At 34.9% G+C, this 27,296-nt stretch overlaps 1 protein-coding gene across 1 annotated transcript in view; it reads right to left on the bottom strand.

The window, feature by feature from the left end:
* Nadsyn (NAD synthetase) overlaps positions 1-27,296 on the bottom strand; it is a 370,732-nt gene that overhangs the window by 32,458 nt on the left and 310,978 nt on the right. The window contains exon 17 of the mRNA XM_090382985.1: positions 15,087-15,218. Coding sequence (XP_090239111.1) covers positions 15,087-15,218 — 132 coding nt within the window. The remainder of the gene's footprint in view (positions 1-15,086; positions 15,219-27,296) is intronic.

The raw sequence follows: 27,296 nt of genomic DNA, 5'->3' as shown, positions 1-27,296 counted from the left end.
AATTGCATCTTGCTATGATTCCAAGACTATTCAGTTTAGCAAAAAATGATCCGTAACCTGTTAGTAAGAATGTACAATGTAGATTAGGTACTAACCAGATTGGTTTAATATAATTCACACCATTAACATATGGGAAAAATTTGAATGTTATTCTACCTTTTTCCGAACAATTCCATCTGTTTTGCCATTTTTGTAAATGGCATAACCATTTAAAGTGTTAATTTCGATGTACAGCAACTCGGATTTTATACCTCTTCTCAAATAAAAGGATGGGCTTCTAAACACTAACTACAAATAAAGTGGGATTTTGCCAGCTAACACTTGCAAAGCTTCTGTGGAAACCTTTTTTTTTTTTTTTTTGTTAGTACATCAGCTTCTGTGGCCGTAATGCACCTCCCAAAGTTTTTGCATTTTACTCTGATCCAAGCCCGAGGTGGGATTCAAACCCACAACCTTTGGGTTGCCTGGCAGGCACTTTGCCCACCTGGCTAGCCGGTCGGCCTGTGGAAACCGTTCTGCAGGCCATAACCATTTTGAGTAACATAACTCGATGTATAGAATAGAGCTTTCTGGTGTTGCTCACTTTGATTGCATGGCTAACCCAGATTGATGCACCATACGTAACAATCGGCAGAAAAATGCAATCATAAAGCAAATGGAGTGCTTTCCCCTTTATCCCCCATTCCACCCACGTTATTCTTGAGATCATTGCAATAAATTTCTTCACTTTCTCTGATATATAATTAATATGTGGGATAAAGTTCAAGCCACATATTCCCAAGTATTTAATCATTAACACCTGCTGTAAGGAAATACCATTCAACCTTATGAGTGGAGGTCTACTAAGAGCCAATTTACCCTTCAACATCATGATTTTAGTTTGGGATATAGAGATTGTCAACCTATGTAAATTATGCTATTTGCATGATTCTTTCAATATGCAATCAGATCTCATTTCAAACTCCTTTCTGGTGTTTCCGTGCATAAGCATTACCATATCATCTGCATAAGCTATTGTGTGGTGTGTGTGTGAGTGGTCAAATTCTCTCTTGAGCCAATCTTCCAAAACCAAGTTCCACATTAAAGGACCAAAGACAGTTCCCTGCGGACAGCCTCGAGTCACATGATGCGTAATTGATCCAAAATTCGACTTAACTGTTACTGTGTGATCCCTAAAGTAATCTTTAATTATAGAGAAAATATTAAAAGAACATTTAGCCATGTGCAATCTCATCAGTACACTGTCCCAGCTAATGGAATCAAAGGCACCAGCAAAGTCTACAAAAATTCCAAAGGTATATTTATAATTCAATTCCCGAACATTGCGAACTAAAGAGTGAAGCGCATCCTCAGTACCTAAACCAGGAGTAAAACTATATTGTTTGTTAGAAACGTCAATATTACTTCTTTGGTAGATAGCAATCCGCATGGCTAAAAATTTCTCATAAACTTTACCAAGACCAGAAAGCAATGCAATAGGTCTATATGAAGCAGGTGAACTGGTTGGAGATTTTAGGATAATCTTGAGCAGTGCATCCTTCCAAGGAGACAGGAATACACCATCTCTTAGATAGTTATTAAAAACTTGTAATTCGTTCAAATAAAGATTAGAGAACTTTTTGATTACCTCTCCCTCCAGTAGGTCCATACCTGGACATTTGTTATTTTTAATGGACTTAACGGTGAGAAGTTCATCATGGGTATTCATTCAAGATACCGTTAAGACACCCACCACCCAAGCTGAAGCTTATATGTGGTTTAGAACTTAACTTGTTTAAACTCATGCCATATAATAAAACTCAATAATTAATTAATTAATTTAACACAACTCAAAATAACACAAGTAACTAAGATTGAGAGCTCATTATGCTGCTTGGCCCAAGTGAGATAAACTTTGGACATTCATCGTAAGTCCCGCCTATATCAGTGGACTTGGTTTCCATCTCTGCCACTGGGAGGTGGGCTCTACTATCTTACTTTTATTTGCTGTCTCTCTCCTTTTAAATACAGCATAAACAAAATCATTAAAATAAGCAAACTTATATTTTTCACACAAACAAAGTCCATAAGGATCTTTGCTCAAGCCTTCCCATCAATATCCCCAATCTACTTCTTATATCGACATAACAGCTGCAATAGAACATTATATGTTCAGATGTTTTCTCATGGTCTCCACATGGGCAATTCTGATCTTGTGCCAACCCTAACTCATAGAGTCGTTTAGTAAGACCATGCCCGGTAATAAAGAAGGCTGCATTCACATCAAACTGCTGCCAGACTTTCTTCCTTACATCAACAATATTAACTTTTTTTTGGCAAGAACATGTAGGTAACCCTACCTTTATCTGAGGTGTCCCACCTCCTTTGCCATTCTAACATTAACTCTGACAGTATCCTTCTTTTCTCAGATTGTACATCTTGTCTTGTATACAGCCTTCCATCATCCAGGCACGAACTCACATTTAATATGGTCTTTCTTATATTCCTCCTTGTGCAATATATCAAAGCGGACAGAATAATCAACAAATCCACTGGCAGCCTACCTGAAACAACTTGAAGAGCATCTGTTGAAACAGTTCGACATACTCTAGTGATCGACAAAAGAGCGAACCTTTGAGCCTGCAATATACACTTTTTAATTAATGAATTTGCCATTCTATGAAGCCAAGCTGCTGAGGCATAAGTTATTATTGGGACGAAGAGGCAGTCATACAATAGATTAAGTGCTCTGCCCTTTATGCCCTAGTCCACCCTTATAACTCTCTTTAGCTTGGCGTATAATGTTCTTATCTTCTTTTTCAAATACTTAGCATATGGGACAAAACTGATCTGCTCTCCTATCAACACACCCAAGTACTTAACTGTTGTGACATATTGAACAGGCACTCCATATGCATGAACCAAAGGTCGCCTATTCTTGCTCAATTGTCCTTTTAACAATAGTTTCAGTTTCAGAAATTTGTAAGCCATACAATGTGGACCATTCCATTAAATCTCCCAAAACTCTTACAGTTCTTCTATATGAGTTCGAGCATTACCATACACCAAAAAGAGAAGTCATCGGCAAAAGCTATCGCATCAACACCCACATAATTTCGTTTCAGAAATTCATCTATTACCATGCACTAGGTCTGAGGACAACCTCTCATTACATCTTTTACAATTTCTGTGTAAGCTGTTCTTATGACAACTTTCCTATCTTCAAAATATTGTTGAAACATAGAAAACAATTTTTCAGAACATTTTGTTGCTCTTAACCTAGTTAAGATCCTTTCCCACCACAGCCTATCAAACGCACCATGAAAATCCACAAAAACACCAAGTACATACTGCCCCTCAATACTCCTGTGTATAATTCACCATCTGACCCTCAGCATCTTCTGTTGATCTTCCCTTCCTATAACCAAACTGATTACAAGAGGACAACAGGTTTTGTTCGTATCATAATGATTATTAATCATAATTCTACTAATACATAGTCATTCATATGTAAATAATAAGTCATTCATAGTAAAGCAATCGGGCGGTATGCACCAGGCTATCTTATCTGGACTTTTTATAATTAACCTTAATAGTGCAGTTCTCCAGGTAGGGGGAAAGGAACCTTTATCTAAACATTTATTATACATATCCACAAAGACAACAGGTCTCGAATGGAATGCTCTTTTCATTACTTTTGCCTCTATCAAATCAAGGTCTGGCGATCGGTCGTCCTTAGCCTGTGCAATAGCCTCTGAAACGTCATCTTGAGACAACACTTCATCCTTATCAGATTGATATGAAACATTACCTCTGATCAGAGGTAATGTTTCATATCAATTTTGGTCTGTTTGTTCTATTTCTAATGCCGGAAACAAATGATCCAAGATTATGTTTGTGGAATCGTACCAATCAATAGCACTAAAATTTCCACTATTAACTGCATAACTCATTTCATTAAAACATACTTTTACAGTTACAATCTTAAAAACTGATCCCCATGGGTCTCTCGATCCTTTCTCATTCGCAAACTTCATCCAAGAAGTTTCTTTTACAACCTTTATACTCCTAACATATTCTTTCCTTAACCTCCTATATTCTAATTTATATATATCAGCCATATTAACGTCGCCAACACGACGATAAAATTTAAATTGTTTTCTAACAGTCCTTAACTCCTTTCTCTGTAAATCCAATAATCCACTCCAACAATTTACAGGATGCCTTCTAAATTTCTTTTTACGCATACACTTTGATGATACATATAAAGCCTTTTGTAACTCTTGTACAAGCTCAATATCGGACAATTCATTCCATTTGACATTATTTATTTGAGTACAGAAAGCCAGGTCGAATTTGGTCCAATTTACAGTATGCATCGCAGATCTTGCTAACTCCTCCTCTTCTCTGGCAACTACAACACTACTTATTTCAAAGAGAATTGCATTATGGTCACTAGTCGAAAAGTCTTCAAGGACCAGCCAATTTTTTATCTTACTATAAACAGAAATTGTACTCACGGTTAAATCTATTGTGTTACCAAGAAGATTTCACAGAATTTATATGCCATCCATAGGGCATATAATCTTTTATGCTTTCCAATAACTTTCCAGACCTTCGGCCTGACCTCCAGCACCCAATTAACCTTATCACTATTCCTAGATTTATTTACAGAAACAAGCTCAACATTCTCATTGAATGCCTTCTTGGACACTCCGTAGACTTTACAGTTCCTTAGCCACAACTGATCCAGGAGCTCTTCTTGGTCTACATCCTTACCTATGTCAAAAATCACAATCCTTGGATGAATTGTCCTTGGTACACTCAGTCTTAAACCCACTTCCTGTATCTTGGAACAGCCTTTGATTTTGCATATATCATCATCAGAGGCGGATTTAACGGCGGGCACACCGGGCGCGCACCCTGGGCCCCGACTTCTGAAGGGCCCACGCAAAATCCCAACTTTATACGCAAAACCCCAACAAATTAGTTGAACTAATATGTTCAACTATTAGTTCAAAACTTTGTGATTATTATTATGCTATTATTAATTATATTACACATATATTATATTCAAATTTTATTGGAAATAAAACATTAATAGTACATAATATTTTATATTTATTTTAAAAAAAATGGTTAACATGTATTTTTATTTTCCCTGTCTCTCTCTTTTTTTTAAGGGGCCCAATATTTTCTTCTGCGCCCGGGGCCTCAACCGACCTTAATCCGCTACTGATCATCATCTCCCTCGGCCTCCACTAGCAACATCACAATCTCGTACTATTCTAATGTTTTTTACTTTCACATTTTTCAATAAGGGTTTTACTTCTTTTAATAATTTCGTTTTCACCTCTTCATTGGTTTTGAATCTTCCATTATCACCTTTTATCAACAATACTTTGGGACTGTCTTTTCTTTTGGACTTTCTTATATTACTCCAGCATAAGTTTAGCATTAGCATTAGTAGAGGCATTTGATGCAAGAAAGCAAGCTTATGCAGCATCAGCCAAAAAAAAAAATAAATAAATAAAAAATAACCACTTCCACTTCACCCCTCTGTTCGTTCGAAATACCTGTCCAGCTGAGCCTTAAACTTATTTAGGCTATCAACTTCCACGACAAGGGATGGAAGTCTGTTCCACCAACCAACTACCCGCTGGCTAAAGGCAAATTTCCTCACGTCTATCCTACATCTGTCTTTCCTCAATTTGAATTTATGCCCTCTCAGGTGATTATTCTGAGCAAGAGGAAGAATCCCATTAGCATTGAGCATGTTCAAACCATTCAAGGGTTTATACACCTCTATCAGATCACCTCGCTGGTGCCTAGTCTCCAGACACTGTAATTTGCAAAACTTAAGCCTTTCTTCGTAAGAGCACCCCTTTGTTCCATTCACTAATCTTGTTGCCCTTCTCTGTACTCGTTCCAGCATCTCTACATCCTTCTTGAAATGAGGCCTCCAGACCTGTATACAGTACTCTAGGTGTGGCCTGACCATTGCCTTATACAAGGGAATAATCACCTCCTTATCCCTGCTAGAAAAATTCCTATATATCATTGACAATACACCATGAGCTACTCTTGCAGCCCATCTGCACTGCTCAGAGAACATATCTGCCTGCACAACCACCCCCAGGTCCCTTTCATTCTCTACCACTGTCAGTGTAGTACCACAGATTTGATACATTGCTCTGGGGTTGCTGTTTCCCATATGTAGTACTTTACATTTGTCAATGTTAAACTTCATTTGCCACCTCTCAGCCCATCTGCTCAACCTTTCCAGATCCTGTTGCAGTAGCATAGTGTCAGTATTGTCCTTGACAACCCTGCCAACCTTCGTATCGTCTGCAAACTTGGACATTAAGCTTGATATACCATCATCAATATCATTTATAAATACAGAAAACAATAATGGACCTAATACTGAACCATGAGGGACTCCACTAATAATATTAGTCCACGATGAGCAGTGTCCATTGATTACCACTTCTCCACTCTGTCTTCTCCCCCTCAACCACCCCTTTATCCATAGCAGCAATTTGCCTCCAATGCCACACTGCTCCAATTTGTGCAGCAGTCTTCTATGTGCAACAGTATCAAAAGCCTTTCTAAGATCCAAGTATATAATATCAAAGTTATTCCATGCATCCAGTTCTTTTGTGACTGCATCATAGTATCCAATCAAATTGGTCAGGCAAGACTTCCCCTTAACAAAACCATGCTGTGTCCGAGCTATAATTGAAGTCTTGTCTAGATGATCCTGCAGTGCTTCTTTAACCAGTGCCTCCATTAATTTTCTGGGAACAGAAGTTAAACTAACAGGTCTATAATTACTTGTGTCGCTCTTTGATCCTCCTTTGTGAATTGGGGTCACATTTTCACATCTCCAGTCCATGGGTACTTCCCCTGAGTCCAAGGAAGCTCTCATAATTATGGCTAAGGGTTTGCTTACTTCCTTTGCTGCCTCCTTTAATATAACTGGATAGATCCCATCCACCCCAGGTGCCTTTCTTGTGTTTATCTTCAACAATTTCTCCTCCACTTTACTCTCAGTTATTACAAGATTCTCTAGCTTACTGCCAGAGTTGAATACACCTCTGGCATTCCCCTCACTGAATAGCTCAAGAAGTTTTCACTTCTTGAGCTTTTTTATCTAATCATTCCCTCAATAGCAAGTTCTCCATATATACATCCATTGCCTTTGTTTCCAACACATCCCACATCTCCAAGATTATTCTCATGGCCGCTGTAGGAACTTGACTATATTTATTGAACAAATAGACTTTCAATCTTCCTCTTATTTCTTTAACATGTTCAAACTCTTTAAATTAAATCTTTCCTTACTATGATCATCTCGCTTTCTTTTATATATCCCTCCTATATCTATATTTTGAGACTGTTCCTTCTTGGCACTGTTGCTTGTCTTTGATTTTAACGCACTATCACTTTTAGATTGTGAGGTCTGAGGCAGGCCTGAGAAAGATAATGAAGCAGAACCCTTAGGCGGCGGAGTTCTTGGAATAGTTTTTCCAGAGAATATCTTAATTTCTGCTAAGTCCTGTACTTGTGATGGAATCTCCTTATCTATCTCTTCTCTTTCATTGTCGGTGACTGCTGATGTTACTTCTAACAATTCCTCTTCACTAATCATTTCTGTAGGCTATCAGAATCTTCTTCCATAATTATATATTATAAAATTTAAATATATTTACAATAAAAGCTGAATCCCAAAAATGGGAAACAGGCAACTATTTAAAAAATATACAAACTCACAATACCGGATCGAGAGCCCAATATGGTGTACCCTGAATGACTAAAATGCTCATAAAAATCTATTCACAAGCAAAATAAAAGCCACCCCACTCGAGTTCAATGAGTAAGGGTATCAGGGAAAAATCCTTTAATTTGTGAAGGCTTATTTTACCTCAGGAGAGGTAAAATAAGTACGCTCCTGAGTTTTGAAATTTCGAAAAGTTTAAACATCAAAACAAAACTCCTTGCCTCTACTATACCAACTGCTCAATTCAGCCAAGCAAGGGGTTACCCCCAAGTCTGCTCACCCCAGACCACATGGAGGTATGAGCAGTGGTGCAAAGCTCACCAGCCTCTAGGCAAAAGGAAGAACAAACAATCCTGTGATTCACATAAGAAATATATAGAGCGCTCTCACAAACAGCGAGAAAAAGCCTTCCGATTGCCACAGAATTGCCCCCGGGCGTTCATCATGGGTAAAGAGTAATTCTTCAATGTTGTTACCATACCACTCATTCAACGCCTGCATATGACGATGTTCTAGATTATCACATGGGTTATCAGCCATATTATCATTACTTATAAGGTGATCCAAGATTGCACTCATGGAATCTTCCCAATTACATGTTTCAGTGGTGCCCTTGCCAATAGAATATATAACATTAGCAGCTGCTCTGAATTTGCCAGTACAAATTTTATAAACCAATCTCCAAGGGTCATTATTTCCTGCTGTTTTCATCAACGTTTTCCAGTAGTCATATTTCTGTTTAGTGATAGCATGGACATATTTATTACGAAGACTTTGATAGTCTTTCTTTAAATTGTGACATGCACAATGAATGTACTTTGCATTTGATTGGATCCTTTTAATGCGTGACTGCACACCATTATAAACCCACTCATGGCATTAGCCCCATCATATCTCTGACCATAACATTTTTTAATGGGAATATTTAGTTTGTGTAATATTTTCATTATATTATCTATCATCATTTCTGCCGAATGATCATTCATGTCATAGAATCCTAATAAATGTTTCACAAATTTCAAAATCTCTGGATTTTTCATTTTCGTCGTGAATTAAGTGAACATGTTGTACAATAACACTTAATTGATCTTTTTTTTTGTGAGATCTTGAGTAGTATCTATTGATGAATAGAATGGTGCTGAATCTCGTGCACCCCACTTTGGAGATTACTGGTCTGATACAATGGGATAATCACCTCCTTATCCCTTGCTAGCAGAATTTCTGTATATTACTAACAAAACCCCAAGCTGTTCTGGTAGCCTGTCTACACTGCTCAGAGAACTTCATATCTGACTGCACAATTATCCCAGATTCTTTTCATTTTCCACTACCCTGAGTGTAGTACCACACAGTTGGTACGTTACTCTGGGATTACTACTACCCATATGCAGTACCTATAATTTGTCAATGTTAAACTGCTACTGCCATTTCTCAGCACATCTGCTTAATTTTTCTAAATCTTGTTGCAGAAGCATACCTTCATTACTGTGATTAACCACCCTGCCAACCTTTGTATCAACCTTCACACAGTCATTAAGTTTGATATAACTTCAATATCATTAATAATACAGAAAACAACAATTGGCCCAGCAATGAACCCTGTGGAACTCCACTAATAACATTATCCACGAAGAACAGTGTCCATTGATAACCACTCTCTTTCTTGTCCCACCAAACCATCCCTTTATCCATAGCAGTAGCTTGCCTTTAATGTCACACTGTTCCAATTTTTACAGCAGTATTTTAAGTGCAACTGTATCAAAAGCTTTCATGAAATCCAAGTATATGATATCAAAATTATTTTCTGTATCCATTTCCTTTCTCACTGCATCATATTATCCAATCAAATTGGTTGTTTGTTTGTTTGTTATTTGGTTTTTAGGAGCATCAGCAACTAAGGCCATATTGCTCCGGGAATATGCGGTGGTCATTCCCTGACCTTTCCGCATCCTCTGTATTTGGTGGTGACGGGCTCGAACCCTGGTCTAATCAAGAAGCATGTGCTACGCACTGCTGCTCCTTCCCACCTGGCTACGGAGGTGCCAATCATCAAATTGGTTACACACGACCTCCCCTTAGCAAACCCATGCTGTATCTGAATCATTACTGCATTTCCTGTCTAGTGGCTACATCACTTCTTTAACCAGGATTCCTTATTTAACCTGGAATAGAAGTTGAGCTAACAGATCTGTAATTACTCATGTCATCCTTAGATCTATCTTTGTGAATTGGGGATACATTTGTATATCTCCACTTCACAGGGGCCTCCCATGAATCCAAAGATGCTTTCATAAATATATAAATATTGCTAAGGGTTAGTTTACCTCCTTTGCTGCTTCCCTTAATATAATTGCATAGATCCCATCCATCCCAGGTGTCTTTTTTTTATGTTTTAACTTCAACAATTATTACAAAATCATTTGTTCCCTGTTAGATTCTGATAACCTTCTGGCATCCATTTCCCTAAAAAAATTGTCATGTGTGAATATAAATGCAAAATACCTATTCAGTTTGTCAGCAACCTGAGTAAGGTCATCAACAGTTAAATCATCAAAATAAAGTAGACCAATGTGATTCATCCCATTCCTTCTAGTGTTTACATAAGTAAAGAAGCGTTTGTTGTTTCTCTTTGAGTACTTGCTAAAGATTTCTCATAATCTGCCTTGGCTTTCCTAACCTTTTTAGTGACTTGATTTCCTACTAGTTCAAGAAATCCCATGCATATATCTCACCTAATAATTTATATGCATCCCATGCATTCTTCTTCTCTTCCATGTGTCTCATTAGATCATCTGACATCCATTTAGGTCTAACCCTTGAACAGTATTTCTTAGTTGGTATGAAAAACCTAGTAGCTTCCAAAATTACTTCCTTGAATGCTTCCCATTTAGAATTTGTTGTTGGTGACATCCTTAGTTGGTACCACTGTATAAAATTTAAACACTGTCTGAGACACCACTGCAGTCTTATTTGTGAAAGCAAAAACCTTTTCCTTTACCCTTAAGGATAGTTATATGTTTAAGTAAATCCCACATCAATACATTGTTATCACTGCCACCCAGTGGTTCTTTTATCTACTAATTTTTAATACATGAAGAATCACTGTGGATAATCAGATCAAGAGTACAGCTGTCTACCTTGCTGCCTCTCTAACATGCTGCTGTAGAAAACAGTCATCCAATAAATCCTCAAAAAAACTTGCTAGTGTTTGAGTGACTAACACACAAGTTTCAGTCAATATATGGAAAGTTAAAATTCCCCATTATAAACATTATATGATCATAAATTGATTGGTACTCAGAGACTTGCAAACTGGATGACCAAAAATGGTTCTACCTGAGCAGATCAACTTAATATGGTCTGCATGTAAGATGGGATATAAAGTGGGGATGGATTAAAAAAAAAAAACAAAAAAAAAAAAAAAACAACCACAGAATTAATGTTTTTTTTTTTTCAAAACCACCTGCCAATCTTTTACTTTCAAATAGCTCAAGATCAGGCATCTGTAATGTAGGAGGGAAAACAGGAGATTCATGAGCCAAAACTGGCTAAAAACATGAGAATAGGAGATTTTTCAGAAAAAGCAAACTTTTTAAGGTTCAGACTACACAAAAAAAATTAAATTTTATGGCAAAATACACATTTCATTTTAAAATACAGCCACAGGATTCTTTACCAGTGCAGCATGTTTTTAATGTCTTTACAAGTTTTTAATATTAGTCCTCCTAACATTTTCTGTGGATTTCTGTTTAGATATTCTATCAGACACTGACTGATTTTGACTTTAGATATATTGCAGACTTTACCCTCTTCAAAAAGTTTAAGTTTTGTTCACAACAATGGCCCTGCTCTCTAGGTGTTGCTATTAGGAGCATTTTCAAAAGCATCACGAGAAAGAGAAGATCTGAACTCAATTTTCCTTTTTTTAACATGGCTGAATTTTCTCTCATACACAGCACTGCTATGAGGAATTGTTTAAATATATTTTGTTACATTTATAGCTTCCTAGTGCATTTCTTAGTTCCCCAACCAAGGACAACTGTACATCAATTCTTTCAAAATTGCATCTGGTAGGTTCTCACACTGAAACTGACAGAACCGCTGCTCAAAATATTTACTGCTTCATCTATTTTTTTATCTTTACTGACACACACAAGAAGTACTGGAAACTTGACCACAAAAAATTTCAAATTTCAAACCGATGAACTGCCAACTGATGAAATGTTGTGCTACCTCAGTATTTATAAGAATACAATTTTTTAATGGGAACTTATACATCATGTATTCACATGTAGCAATAAAGTATTTCTTCATTGAAGAAGTACATTGTACTTCATTGCTCTTGTTATCTTTACTACATCATGTTCTCTTGTTTTTGATTCTCCACAACCTTTTGCAGAAGAAATGCATATGACTAAGTCAGTCTCATCCTTCTGGTTTAGTCTACTATGTAATCAACTTCAAAATGGAAGCGGAAAATTTAAAATTTGTCAGTATAATAAAACTCAGTATATGGTAGTGAGATATACTGGATTGAAGAGCCATGTTTAGATTTTCAAATGTTGCCATAACATTTAAAAGAAACAAGTAAAATTGCTTTGTTCAAGGCAGCAAAGATAAACTACATGAGTAGGATAACATGCCTAGAATTATCAGCTTGCTGGGCCTGTTCAGGATTTGCTTTTACCAGATGTTTGCAATTCAGAAGCTCTTTTTCTCAAGTTTTGAATTTGTTGTCTTTCAAAGCTTTTTGATCATGAACTGGATATGAATATGATTCAGTGCCATGGCACTTGGCGCCTCCATAGCCAGGTTGGCAGGAGCAGCAGTGCGTAGCACACGCTTCTTGATTAGACCGGGGTTCAAGACTGTGACCACCAAATACGGAGGATGTGAGAGGTCAAGAAGTGACCACCACATATCCCCAGAGCAATATGGCCTTAGTTGTTAGTGCTGCTAAAAACCAAATAACAACAACAACCATGCCACTTGATCTCATTGCATTTTTTTTTTTAATTTGTAATGCTTTTCTCACCACTTCTAGCCTCTTATTTAAATAAAGTTGGCAAAGGTTGGCACTTTTCTACCAGTCTAGTTACACATTTAACCAAAGACAGCCAACTTGTACTCACATGTTTCAAAATCTTTTTTTACTTCAGTGGCATGCATGAATTGAATTTTTTTAAAATCTATCTTTTCTTTTACCACTTCTCTCCAGATAGTAATAAATGCTAAGTATTCATTCACTTTCACAAGAGGGCATGCAGTCCCCTTTTTCAAGGCACAATTTAATAACATGACAAGTATAGCTTATACTCACAAAGTGCTCAATCTCCTCTTTTAATAATCTTGCTACTCCAGTTTTTAAGTCTACTAAATCAGAAGCATTATCAACACTAATTGTCAGTTTTTTAAAGGAATTCCACATGCTTTTAGGAAAATAAAAAGTGTTTTCAGAAAAAGATGTCCAATGTTTTATTCTGTGGAGTTATCTTCCAATGCTGGCACTGCAAGCTGCTTTCGATTTGATATATATATATTTTTTATACAAAAAGTCGCCACAGTGGCACCACATATATCCTGCAATCACTTTGATTACTGTCATCCATAGAAAATGAAGATGGCCTGTTTTTCAGAGCCATCGCCACTGCTTCTTTTTCATTCTGGGCAATTTAACTATTGTCTGCGGTTTTCCTTCTTCCACAATCATATTCAAATCATATTCTTCTGCTATCATGATAAACATTTCTGAACACAACAATGCACCTACACAATAGGCACAAATTCAGAGGAAGACTATGTTCTCTGACAAAAGATGCAAATAACCATTTGGTGCGTATGACATCATTATTATGATGAAATGTTACATATATTTCTGCATTTCTTTCTATGTTGTTATGCTTATTTGTTAGCAAATGCTTGATTACATCAGTTTCCTGCTGCTTGCAATTGAAAATTCATGTCTATATACAGTACACAAGGAAAATGTCTCTTTTTTTTTCCAGATTTTACAATACATACAGAAAATTTTGAATACATATCTTTTGAAATTTTATGTTGTATTCTTTTCGCATATTACTGAAAGATATTGTTAATTAGTTTAGCACCACAAAAGTTTGATGAAATATCACACAGGAAACAACAGACTTGGAACAAACATTATGATGGCCAATTAATTCATTAATGAAAATAAGGAGAAATTCACAAAATTAAAATCCAATTTTAACATAGTTTTATTTTATTTATTTTTTGTGAAAATAAAATAAAAAACTGAGTTTTTTTCAATAAGACAGGGACAATCTTCATCACCAATTATATATTGTGATAGTGAGAAAGAGAAAGGGTCAAATTGAGTAAAAAAGATGGATTCATAAATCCAGAGAATTGACAACTATATCTGTTGTTTGGGATTTGAGAATTTGCTGTCATACGCATAGTCTGTTTTAATAAAAATCTGAAAGTGTTTACTTCTTTTTGAATCATCCTGTATTTATGACAACAGATTATATTATATGATTGGACCTGAAAATATTATAAAAACAATTTTTAATACCCACAGAGTGTGTATTACAAATTGTTTTTGAACAGTTTTTAATTGTTCACAATCTGTGGGTGCAGATAGCAATACTAATTGTCCAAAATGAGGGGTCTTTTCACTTACTGAGAAAAGATACCATATTTGTATAAGCTTTTATAATTATCATATCTAAAATCTAGGGTCTCTGAGGTTTAAGATGATAAGAGCTTACTATACTTCTGTTATCATCTTTGATACATGTATAACGAATCTTTAAACAGATTCCTAATTTTACTTTGAAAATGTAGTGAGTACATTCTGATGCTTGTTTGTTTGTTTTGTTATTTGGTTTTTAGGAGCATTAGCAACTAAGACCATATTGCTCCGGGGATATGCGGTGGTCATTCCCTGACCTTTCCACATCCTCCGTATTTGGTGGTCACAGGCTTGAACCCCGGTCTGATCAAGAAGTGTGTGCTACGCACTGCTGCTCATTCCCCTGGCTACGGAGGCACCACATTCTGATGCACTTACATTAATAATCAACAGGAATAAGGTGGTTCCATTTGTTGGGGTAATAAATGTGACTTTTCTGTAAATCCATAAGTTTCACAATAGAGTGTTTAAAAAGTTCTGTAAACTCTCTCAAATAAATGTTATTTACATTATTTTACTTATTTCAATAAATTAACATTTAATAAAATCAGACAAATCAGCACACTTAAATATTAGTTCTCAATAGCTGGTAAGAAGCAACATTTAAGTGTGCTGATATTAATTTTATTAGGATAATTTTGAAATACTCACTTATCAAGAACTGGCAAATTAAATTTTTTCTTAGCATAATGCAAGAACTGTTTCAAATCTGTCTTGCTGATGCCACCAATTGGATTAACATCTGCACTCGAACAGTCATATTTCGTTAAATAACCTCGGAGTCTATATTAAAAAAAAAAAAAAAAAAAACACTGTTGAAACAGATTTTTGAAATTACACATATCTGTATAATTTACATTTAGGAAGCATCTTATTGGCAATAAAGTATAACTATAAACAGTTCAATTAAGATGACATAATCCCTTAGCAGCAAAAAAGATAAGCAAATTATATATAAATTGAGAATCAACTCAATTCATGTATAACAAGCAACAAAAATTAATGAAATATGAAAGTAAAATAAATAAATAAATAAATTTTCTGTTTATACTCCGGGATGACCAAACGGTCAGAGGAGTTCGCATGATAGATTGAATACAAGAAACAGCACCGTATTCAGTAGTCACGGGCTTGAACCCCTGTCACTCAAGGCACGTGTACTTAGGCACTTATAAATGCCAATTAAATTTTAAAAATGTTTGTTATACTATGTTAACTACATAGTATTCATATACAAAATGGGATATATATATATATATATATATATATATATATATATATATTGTTCAATAAATATACATTGTAAATATTATATTTTAAATAAATATATTTATAAATAATTATGCAATGAATTTTTAAAAATAATAACTATGGCTACTTACATAATTTTATTAACTGCATAAATAAAAAGACTAAAAAAAAAAAAAAAAAACAGCACAGACATCAGATGGAGCAATTAAAGATTAATTACAGATAAATTACTATAATTATTCATCACAAATTAAAGACAAACACAGCTGAAAAACTGAATATATTTATAAGTTTACTGAAGAAGGAAGCATGCAATAATTACAGATTACTGTGTGACACTGCTATATGTGTGAACTGCAAGGTCACTCTAAAAGGTATTCTACTTCAGTTCAATATGTGACCTCCATTTTGAGAGAAAAGAGGAAATATCTGGAAATTTATCAATTGAAAATCAATATCTATGCAGATGTTTCTTCAGATTTCCAAAGAAGAAATAATCACTAGGGGCTAGGTCTGGATTGTAGGACAGGTGGCTTAACTCCTGAAATTCAAAATTTCTCTGAGATTGTATATTTCAGGAGCAGAAATTGCATTAAGGAACTTGTGTACAAGAGCATTGTCATGAAGAAAGAGGGCACCTTGTGTGAATTTCTTTTTCTGTTCCTTTATAGCTTTGTTCACATTTTTAAAATAACAGCAGCATAGGCACCTACAAATAAATGTTTTCTTAAGTGATACATAACATATCAAAAGAATTCCTTCCATATCACAAAAAATTATGGTCGTGATCTTCCCAGTGGAGAGCTATGACCTGAATTAATTGAGTGGTGGTAATCTGTGGTGTTTCTATTGCATAGACTCCTGTTCTGTTTCCAGATCTGTGTGACAAAACCATGTTTCATATCAGTGGCATAATTAGAGCAAAATTGGCCCCAATGCAAACACAGATTATGAGCCCTGCTCCTATTAGCAGTACCCTGTTAACCCAACCCCAAAAAGTGAAGAGAGAAAAAAAAAAAAAGAAAAGAAAAAAAAAAAAAGCTCAACTACCAACAACTGTCTAATTAATTTTTATTTTATTATTATTATTATCATCGTTTTTTATTAATGGGTATTAATGAAGTGAGAATAAAATATTGAAATTGGTATATTTATAATAATTATATATTTAGCATTAGTAGAGGCATATGATCCAAGAAAGCAAGCTTATATAGCATCAGCCAAACAAACAAAAAAAAAAAAAAACACTTCCCATTTCACCCATCCATCACTCCAAATGTCTGTCTAGTTAGTTGCTGATCTCCACGACAACAGATGGAAGTTTGTTCCAACTATCAACCACCTGTTGGCTAAAGGCGAATTTCCACACATCTATTCTACAATTGTTTTTCCTTAATTTGAATTTATGTCCACTCAGGTGAGTAATCTGAGCAAGAGGTAGAATCCCGTTAGCATTGAGCTTGCTCAATCCACTCAAGGCCTTATACACCTCAATTAGATCACCTCGCAGGTGCCTAGTCTCCAGAAGCTGCAATTTGCAGAACTTAAAGCTTTCTTGGTAACACCAACCCTTTGTTCCACTCACAAATCTCGTTGCCCTTCTCTGTACTCGTTCCAGCAGCTCTACATCTTTCCTAAAATGAAGCCTCCAGACCTGTATACAGTACTCAAGGTGTGGCTTGACTATTGCCTTATAAAAGGGGACAATCATCCCCTTATCCCTGCTAGCAAAATTGCTGTATATCATTGACAAGACACCATGAGCTACTCTTGCAGCCTTTTTGCACTGCTCAGGAAACTTCATATCTGACTGCACAATTACCCCCAGGTCCTTTTCATTCTCTGTTACCCTGAGTGCAGTACCACATAGTTAATATGTTAATCTGGGGTTACTGCTACTCATATGCAGTACTTTATATTTGTCAATTTTAAACTTCAGTTGCCACCTCTCAGCCCATCTGCCCAACTTTTCCAGATCCTGTTGTAGTAGCATACTATCATTATTGTCATTAACAATCCTACCAACCTTGGTATCATCTGCAAACTTAGACATTAACCCTGATATACTTTCATCAATATCATTGATAAATATGTAAACAACAATGGGCCCAACACCGAACCCCGGGGGGGATTCCACTAATAACATTAGTCCATTGTTGTTGTTGTTATTTGGTTTTCAGGAGCATTAGCAACTAAGGCCATATTGCTCCGGGAATATGCGGTGATCATTCCCTGACCCTTCCACATCCTCCGTATTTGGTGGTGATGGACTCGAACCCCAGTCTAATCAAGAAGTGTGTGCTATGCACTGCTGCTCCTTCCCACCTGGCTACGGAGGCGCCCATTAGTCCATGAAGAGCAGTGTCCATTGATAACAAATCTGTCTTCTTCCACTCAACCATGCTTTTATCCATTGTAGCAACTTGCCCTTAATGTCATACTACTCCAATCTGTACAGTAGTCTTCCATGTGCCACAGTATCAAAAGCTTTCCTAAAATCCAAGTATATGATATCAAAATTATTCTTTGCATCCAGTTTCTTTGTAACTACATCATAGTATAAAATCAAATTTGTCAGACAAGACTTCTCCCTAACAAACCCATGCTGTGTCTGAAATATACGTGAAGTATTGTCTAGATGATCCTGCATCGCTTCCTTAAACAGTGACTCCATTATTTTCCCTGGAACAGAAGTTAGATTCAGGATTGTAATTAATCGTGTTATCCTTTGTTCCCCCTTTGTGAATTGGGGACACATTTGCACATCTCCAGTCCATGAGGGCCTCCTGAGTCAAAGGAAGCTGTTATAATTATGGCTAAGGGTTTGCTTACTTCCTTTGCTGACTCCTTTACTATAACTGGATAAATCCCATCCACCTCAGGTGCCTTCCTTATATTTAACTTCAACAATTTTTCCTTCGCTTTGCTCTCAGTTATTACAAAATACTTTAGTTCCGTTATAGTTTGATAAACTTCTGGCATTTTCCTCTCTTAACTCCTCATGTGTGAATGCAGATGCAAAATACTCATTCAGTTTATCAGCTACTTCAGCATGATCATCAATAGACAAACCATCGATGTTAATTGGACCAATCTGATTCATCCTTTTCCTTCTAGAGTTTACATAAGTAAAGAACTCTTTGCTGTTTTTCTTTACATCCTTTGCTAAAGTTTTCTCGTATATCTGCCTTTGCCTAACCTCCTTTGTGACTTGATTACAGACTAGCTTATATCTGCCATGGGCTTCTGTGTCACCTGATAATTTATATGCATCCCATTCATTTTTCTTCTCTGCCATGAGCCTCATAAATTCATCTGACATCCATTTAGGCCTAAACCTTGAACAGTATTTTTTAGTAATGAAAAGTCTAGTACCCTCCAAGATTAAGTCCCCGAAGGCTTTAGAATTTACTGTTGGTAACATCATCAGTTGCTACCACTGTCTAGAATTTAAAAACTCTCCGAGACCAGTTTAGTCACCTTTATGAAAGCAAAAAACCCTTCCCCTTACCCATGATGGCAGTTACATCTTTAGCCGACCGGGCTAGCCGAGTGGGTAAAGTACCTGCCCGGCAACCCAAAGGTCGCGGGTTCGATTCCCGCCTCGGGCTTGGATCAAAGTACTGCAAAAACCTTGGGAGGTGCAATATGGCCACAGAAGCCGATGCGCCAACAACTACCAAATCAAAAAAAAAAAAAAAAAAAAAAAAGTTACATCTTTAAGTAAATCCCACATCAGTACACTGTGATCACTGCCACCTAGTGGTTCCTTTATCTGCAGATTCTTAATGCATGAAGAATCACTACTGATAATCAGATCAAGAGTATTACTCCCTCTGGTTGCATCACGAACATGGAACATTTTGCTGTAGAAAACAGTCATCCAATAAATCCATAAAAGTCTTGCTAGTGTGCAAGTGACCAACCCACAAGTTCCAGTCAATATTTAGAAATTTAAAATCTCCCATTATAAGACATTCTGATTTACTGGCCCACTATTTCTTTCCATAATTGCTCATTATACTCATCAGATTCATTAGGCCTATAACACACCTACTCTGATTTTCCCTTTCCCAGTGCTTATGTCACACCACACTGACTCAACATTGCATTGTCCACCGATGTCAATTGAATGCACATAAAACACATAAAACTTCCTTAGTTTTATGTGTTTCTTAACTAACAGCATAACCCTTTCTCCCTTCCTGTCCTCTACCTCCTTTCTGTACACATTGTACTGCCCAAATTAGAATTCTGCACTGCTTATATCCATGTTGCACCATGTCTTTGATATCTCAACAATATCTGCATTTGATGTCTTGACCAGCACTTCAAATTCATCAAATTTATTTACTATACTCCTAGCATTGGTGTACATGCAAGTATACATACACCTATTCTTACTCTTAGTTACCCTAACACAACATATGTAGTTTCTTGTTCCATGATGACTCCCAGCAGCTCTTGAAATCCCCAGTATCTCGCTTTCCAGGCTGCTGCTCATTCCAATAGAAGCAGTGCAAAAATCACTTTCACCTCTGCCTTCCGTTCTATTAGTCTGTGAATCCCCCCGACCTAGCAGTTTTCCGACCCAAGTAACATTGCCTCGATAGCATCAACAAATATTCCTGCACCCTTTCTATTTAAGTGAATTCCATCCCTGTAGAAACAATCTCTCCTGTTAACAAGAGATTAAAAATTTAATAACAATCACAAGATTAATACAATACACTAAGTGCTTCTAAATGAATTGGTATGTATTTGCAAATATATCGCATATATTTTGACATATAAGTTGAATTCTATTTTTTGCTCTTTGAAAATTTGAGTTTAGAACTTCTTTTGACAAGCTTTCATATTAGTCGATTCTTCAATTAGCCGAGACACATCCATATTTTCTGCTTCTTTGTTTAAAAGGGCTAAGCCAGACAGTCGTTCTTGACTCATAATATTTCTTAAATAATTTTTGATATGAAAACATCTATGGCAGCACTTGAGTAAAATCGATTGGTAAAAAAATTTTCTTGTAATGGAAATGACGCAATTGATGTAACAGAAATGACACACTTGATGTAACGAAAATGACGCAATTGATTGTTAACGAAATTTTTTATGTGAAAACATCTATGACAGCACTAGAGTAAAGTCGATTGGTAATGATTTTACTCTAGTTATTTACTCTAACGTTGATTTGGGAGAGTAAGCAGCTGGCAGTAATATTATGCAAGAATAAAAGCAGAATATTATTAAAGAAAGCAGGTAGTAATATTATGGAACAATAAAAGCAGAATATTATGCAAGAAAGAGGGTAGTAATATTATGCGAGAATAAAATGCAGACTTTAATAAAATCTGCTTCTCAAGATTTTGATCAACGTCAACTTTCTAAGTAGCATAAAGTGAGTGAGTAAGTAAGTTTCAATCAAAATGTTCAATAATTTGAACTGTTTTACAATTGCAATTAGATTTCGAGATAATATTAGGCAAGAATAAAAGCAGAATATTAAAGACAAGAAAGCGGGTAGTAATATTATGCAAGAATAAAATGCAAGATTTTTATCAACATCAACCTTCTAATTACCATAAGTAAATAAGTAAGTTTCAATCAAATTGTTAATAATTTAAACGGTTTTAATCTAGTGCTGCCGAATCCCAGAAAAAATATCTCCGGTAAAAATATCCCCAGAAAAAAGATCCAATTTTCTTGTTATTATTATAATAAGATTATTTAAGTAGGTAAAACTCCAGATCTTGGGTACAAGTCATATTTTGACTAATGGTTACTTAAAATATTAAAATATTTTAAGTAACCATTAGTCAAAATATCACTAAGTATTAAAATATTATCACTATGTAATATTTTAAGTATCACTATTAAAATATTAAATAGTGAAAAAATCGCAAAATTTGATACTGTGATGTGGAAATCAATAAAAACTATTGTTTCCCTACAATAGCTGTTGGTACTTATGGAAGCGATGGTGATTCGAACATTTTTAAAAATTCAAATGTTGGAAGACACTGTCCTCCCAGTAACCTAATGCTTACTTCTAATGTTAAATAGTGAAAAATCGCAAAATTTGATACTGCTTTCCCCGCCCACTGTCCACCTAGGTTGATATGCCTAGGGTGTTTATCCGCCCACTTGATGCTGTTTTTAAACCACGAACTCATTTACTGATTTTAAAACAGGGTGATAGGGGGAAAACACCCTATCTCAGCTAAGCACCCCCTCCTCAACACAAAACAACCAGAAAGAAAACACCTTCGCAATAATCACCCAATCACAGAATTCGCCCGTGCAATCATCCGTTCTACGATAACGCACACTATAGAGACAAGTGTTAACCAAATAATGGATTTAGCCTTTAAGTATTATTATTAAGATTGCTGCTTTCCCCACCCACTGTCCCTCTTAGGTTGATATGCCTAGGGTGTTTATCAGCCCATTTGATGCTGTTTTTAAACCGCAAACTCATTTACCGATTTTAAAACAGTGTGATAGGGGGAAAAACACCCTATCTCAGCTAAACACCCCCCCCCCCCTCTTCAACACAAAACAATCAGAAAGAAAACACCTTCACAATAATCACGCAATCACAGAATTCACCTGTACAATCATCCATTCTATGATAATGCACACTGTACAGAGACAAGTGTTAACCAAATAATGGATTCAGCCTTTAAGTATTATTATTTAAGTATATTAGGTTAATTATAATACTTAAACATTTGATTATAATTTGTATGATTTTTTGCAAATTTTAATCTGTGATTTTGATATAATTAAACTGTGATTATTGTCAATAATGTGTGTTAAGTATTATAATAATAATTACAAAATGGCATATTTTTACCGGGGATATTTATACCTGTTACGATTGCCACTATAGATGTTTTCACATAAAATAAAACATTTTTCATGCATACAGGGTACACACGCTGCTTTTTTTTTTTTTTTTTAACTTCAGCTTTGAAAATGATTGTTCCATTGTTGCTGTGAATTGTCAAAAAATGAATTAGTAATGAACACCCTTCAGTGTAACTCATGCTCATATCATAATACTGCACCAACACCAGTTCAGCAAATTCTTTTATTGTGTTAATTTTCTCTATTTTCTTTCGGAGAGTTTTAACGAAAAGTAATAACTCAGGAGATAATCGGATAAATCATTGGAATACTGATTCTGTATGCAAGATGTGTTTTTCATGATTTCTTTGTCTGTCGTATTCAGTAATATTTTCGGTGTTAAAAATTAAAATAAGTCAGCATCATCATCCTTTCAAGGATTTAGGCCAGATGGCCCGTTCCAGTCTCAGTCCATCTTTTTTAAGGCATCCTGGATCTCTTCTTCCAATTGGCTTATATTTCACATAATCTTCTTTGGCAATCTTGCTGGATGCATCCTATCCAAATGATTAATCCATTTTCCTCCATATTTGTAGATTCTATCTATTATTGGATCAATACCTAATTCTTCATGAATCTCAGATGTCCAATAATCTATAGCCACTGGTTCGACGAATAAATTTCATTTCAGCACTTTCAATCCTTTTCTCATCTTTTGATTTAATTGTCCAAGTTTCACTTCCATAAAGTAAAGTAGATCTTGCTATCACCTTATAAGCTTTTATCCATGTATGCTTTTTTATTCGGTTGTAGGATATTGTCAATTAAACCTATAACTTTTAGAAAATTGGAAAGTTTAATTCTATATCTTTTTCTTCGACATAAGAAAGATAACATCCAAGATACCTGAATGAATTTACTTGTTCCAGGATGGTATTTTCTATGACTATTTTACTTCTGATTGGATAATTACCTTTAAATGCCACAACTTTAGTCTTTTCATTTGAAATTTCCATTCCAAATGTTTTAGCAATATTGTTTAAGGTAAAAATATATTTTTGAAGTTCATCTTCATTCTGAGCTATTATTATTTGATTGTCTGCAAATAATAAAATATTTAATTTAGTTACTCGATCAATTTTAAAACCACAATCGATAATATTCTTCCATTCTTTGACTATTTCATTTAAAAAATATTAAATAGAGATGGACATTTAGCATCCTTGACGAACTCCTTGATTGATTGATTTCCATTCAGTTATACCAGAGTTAGACTTTATTGCAATTCTGTTATTATGATAGACGTCCATTATAGCATTAAGTAATTGATTAGGGATATTTAATTGTTTTTAAAATTTCTCATAGTCTTCCTCTAGAAACCATATTGAAAGCTTTCAGGAAATCAATAAATGCGAAATGTGTTTCAATATTATATTCTCTGTTTTTCTGTATTAAAATTTTTAATGAAAAAGCTGGGTCAATACAGGATCTTTCTAAATCCATTTTGCTCTTCATATAAAGCAGGATCAATATATATCCATAATTTTGCTGACATGATTGTGCATATAATTTATATCCAATGTTTAGAAGATTTATTCCTGTGTAATTCTCACAAGATTTGCCACCTTTTTTAAATATAGGGATGACAAGGGCATTTTTCCAGCTTGATGGACTTGTTCCTTGGTTCAAACTAAATTATAGAATCTTAACAACAGACATCTAAGGAAATTATTACCAGCATATCTTATTAATTCCATGTTTATATTGTCTCCACCTGAAGACTTGACAGATTTACTGTCATTTAAAGCATCTTTAAATTTAAAGCGTCTTTAAATTGGTGATATATTATACAAGTTAGTATCAATTTCTGTCCATAGATTTTCGTAGTACTCTAACCAAGTTTCTTTTTTAATTATTTGGAGTTCGGTATTTTCTTTAATGTCCTTATTCATATTTTTTATGATTTTACAAAAAGTGGTCCACATTTCTCTATTTTTTTTTCTACATCCCTTTCTAGCTATTGCTCTTTTTCTTTTATATTCAATTTCTGCTCCTATTGTTTTGCTGTTTAACCATTTTTTATAGGCTTCTTTCTTTTCCTGTATAATGGTTTTAATATCATTATCCCAGTTCCTGATTCCTTTTTTCTTTTCCATTTGCCTTTAGTTCCCAAACATTGTAATGAGAATATTTTAAAAATTATCCCATTCTATTTCTGTATCATCACTTTCTTTGATATTTTCTGACATTTGTTCTATTCTCTGTTTATAAAGGGTTCGAATACTTTCTGAAACTCTGAAAGTTCTAGTAAAATTTGATTCATTTTTCTGATTTGATTTTTTCCGTCTTGGTGGCAACCTTAGCTTTCCTATTAGCAGATAATGATCCGATTCAATTTCATAGCTTCTATATAACCTGGCATCAGTAATCATATTTGTTATTTTCCCATTGCCAATAATATAATCTATTACACTTATAAGATTTCTAGCTTCCCATGTAAACTTGTGATATTCTTTATGTTTAAAAATTGTATTTATAATTTTTAATTCATTACTAATAACAAAATTTCTTAATCTATTCCATTTTTATTACAAAGTGATTCTCCATTTTCTCTGTATTAGCTCCATATGGCATATTACCCACTCAGGCATTCATATCACCCTTTATAAGAAGATAGTCAATTAGGATTAACTTTATCTTTTATCCTTTGTATCCATAAATAAAACTTATAATTTTCTTCTTCTCTGCCTTCCTCAGGGCCATAGCAGCTAATAATTGTGAGATAGCCTCTACTTATTTTCAGCCTTACTTCTAGGATTCTGTCATTCCAATATTTATAGTAAGAAATATTACTTTGAAGTGATTTATAGATAAATATCATGATTCCTGACTTTGCATGTTCTTCTTTATTCACTCCACTGTAAATATATGTATAATGCTCAGTGTCATCTATGCCCTTCTGTTTCTTCTCAGTTTCTGTTATTACAACTATTTTGATATTTCTTTCATGTAAAATGGAGTCTAATTCCTGGTATTTATGATGTATACTTCTCACATTCCAAGTGGCTATATTACAATAATTAAATTTTAATTGCATTTTCCATCTTGATTCCTTTTCCAGGTCAAATCATAATCCATGTAAAGATCTGGTTTCTTTTTTCTTGAGACTTTTGAGTAATTATTTCAGCTGGGTTGGTTACAAACCATCCACAGCCTAGACCAGCGGTTCCCAAAGTGTGTTCTGCAGAACCCCAGGGTTCCATGATAAAATTCAGGGGTTCTGCAAGACAAGGTGCCCTTTATATCTTTCTTGTTTCATAAAAATGGGTAGGTATTTTAAAAAAATGAAAGAATTTAAGTTATGTAAAAAGTTACTCAAGAAAAATACAAAAAAATTACGTTATTCATTATTTAAATGCATGAAATACATTTCGTTATGGAATCTGAAATATGTACTGCAAAATAAGTAAGATCAATTTTAATCAATTGAGAGGTAATGGAGAAAAATTTGACAAGGCAGCTGAGGAAATGTGCGTAAATACATTAAAAATTATTGTAGGCAGCCCATCGTCTACTGACTGTGACGTCACTGTACCAGTAGCACGGCCTGTATATTATAGTGTGGCCTTGGCCTCACACGATCCAGCCAATCAGGACGTATTATCTTATCATCAGAATATCCTAAAAAACCTAAAACAAAACATCACCTCATTACTTGTTATGATTTCGTTAGAACTAGAACAAATCATTCACTATTGCACTGTGGATTGCCGAATCAGTTTATTATTTATGATTATTGTATTTTATGTTCATTTTCTACTCATTAAGATTGCAATTTGTGACTTTATAAATCAAGTAAAACTCTATCACTAACTTTTTATAATCTTTTCTTTAAAAAAAAAATTTGGATATAGGGATTCCAATTTAACAATGGATCGATGGTTAAAATATGGATCATTCAAAGAAACGGGAGATACCATTATCAATAAAACAGTAGAAACCATGGAATCTGCAGATGTAGAGATTTCAAAACTCGCCCAACCATCAACTTCCAGTTCCGTTAAACTACAAGAAAAGGTTTTACCATCTAATTTTGTGAAAACATCAGTGAAAAAACGCAAATTTGATAAAAGTTATTTGTCATTAGGATTTGCTAGTGCTGGTGACGAAGCTCCAGATGCTGTGTGTTTATTTTGCAATAAATTATTAGCAAACAGTTCATTAGTACCAGCAAAACTAAGAAGACATTTTGAAACAAATCGTCCGAACTATAAAGACAAGGACATTTCTTTTTTTAAAAGAAATTGGAAAGTCATGATAACTCCAAAAGTTTTATGCTAAAAAAATTTAAAACAGACAATGGGAATGCAACATTAGCATCATATAAAGTATGTTATCGCATGGTCTTGCCGGTGAGGCACATGTAATAGGTGAGTCACTTATTAAAGGTTGTGTAAAAGATATTGTTTTGTGTATGTTCGATGAAGAGTTTGCTAGAATGGTTGATGTTGTGTCTCTTTCTAATAATACTGTATCAAGGTGTATTAAGCATATCGCTAATCATATTGAAAATGAACTTACATCATGATTGAAGGTTTGTGACGTTTATGCTTTACAATTAGATGAATCCATAGACATTGCAGGGGTTGGCAATTTTACTTGTGTTTGTTTGGTACGACTTTAAGAAAAAAATTGAAGATTTGCTGTTGTGTGAAAGTCTGGAACTAAACACCACAGGGGAGAATATATTTAACCACATTG

The sequence above is a fragment of the Mastigoproctus giganteus genome, chromosome 10 (genome assembly GCF_048544385.1).
Source record: "Mastigoproctus giganteus isolate SK-2022 chromosome 10, ASM4854438v1, whole genome shotgun sequence".
Taxonomy (NCBI): domain Eukaryota; kingdom Metazoa; phylum Arthropoda; class Arachnida; order Uropygi; family Thelyphonidae; genus Mastigoproctus; species Mastigoproctus giganteus.
The sequence above is the reverse complement of the archived record's forward strand: the minus strand, read 5'-3'. Positions and strand labels throughout refer to the sequence as shown.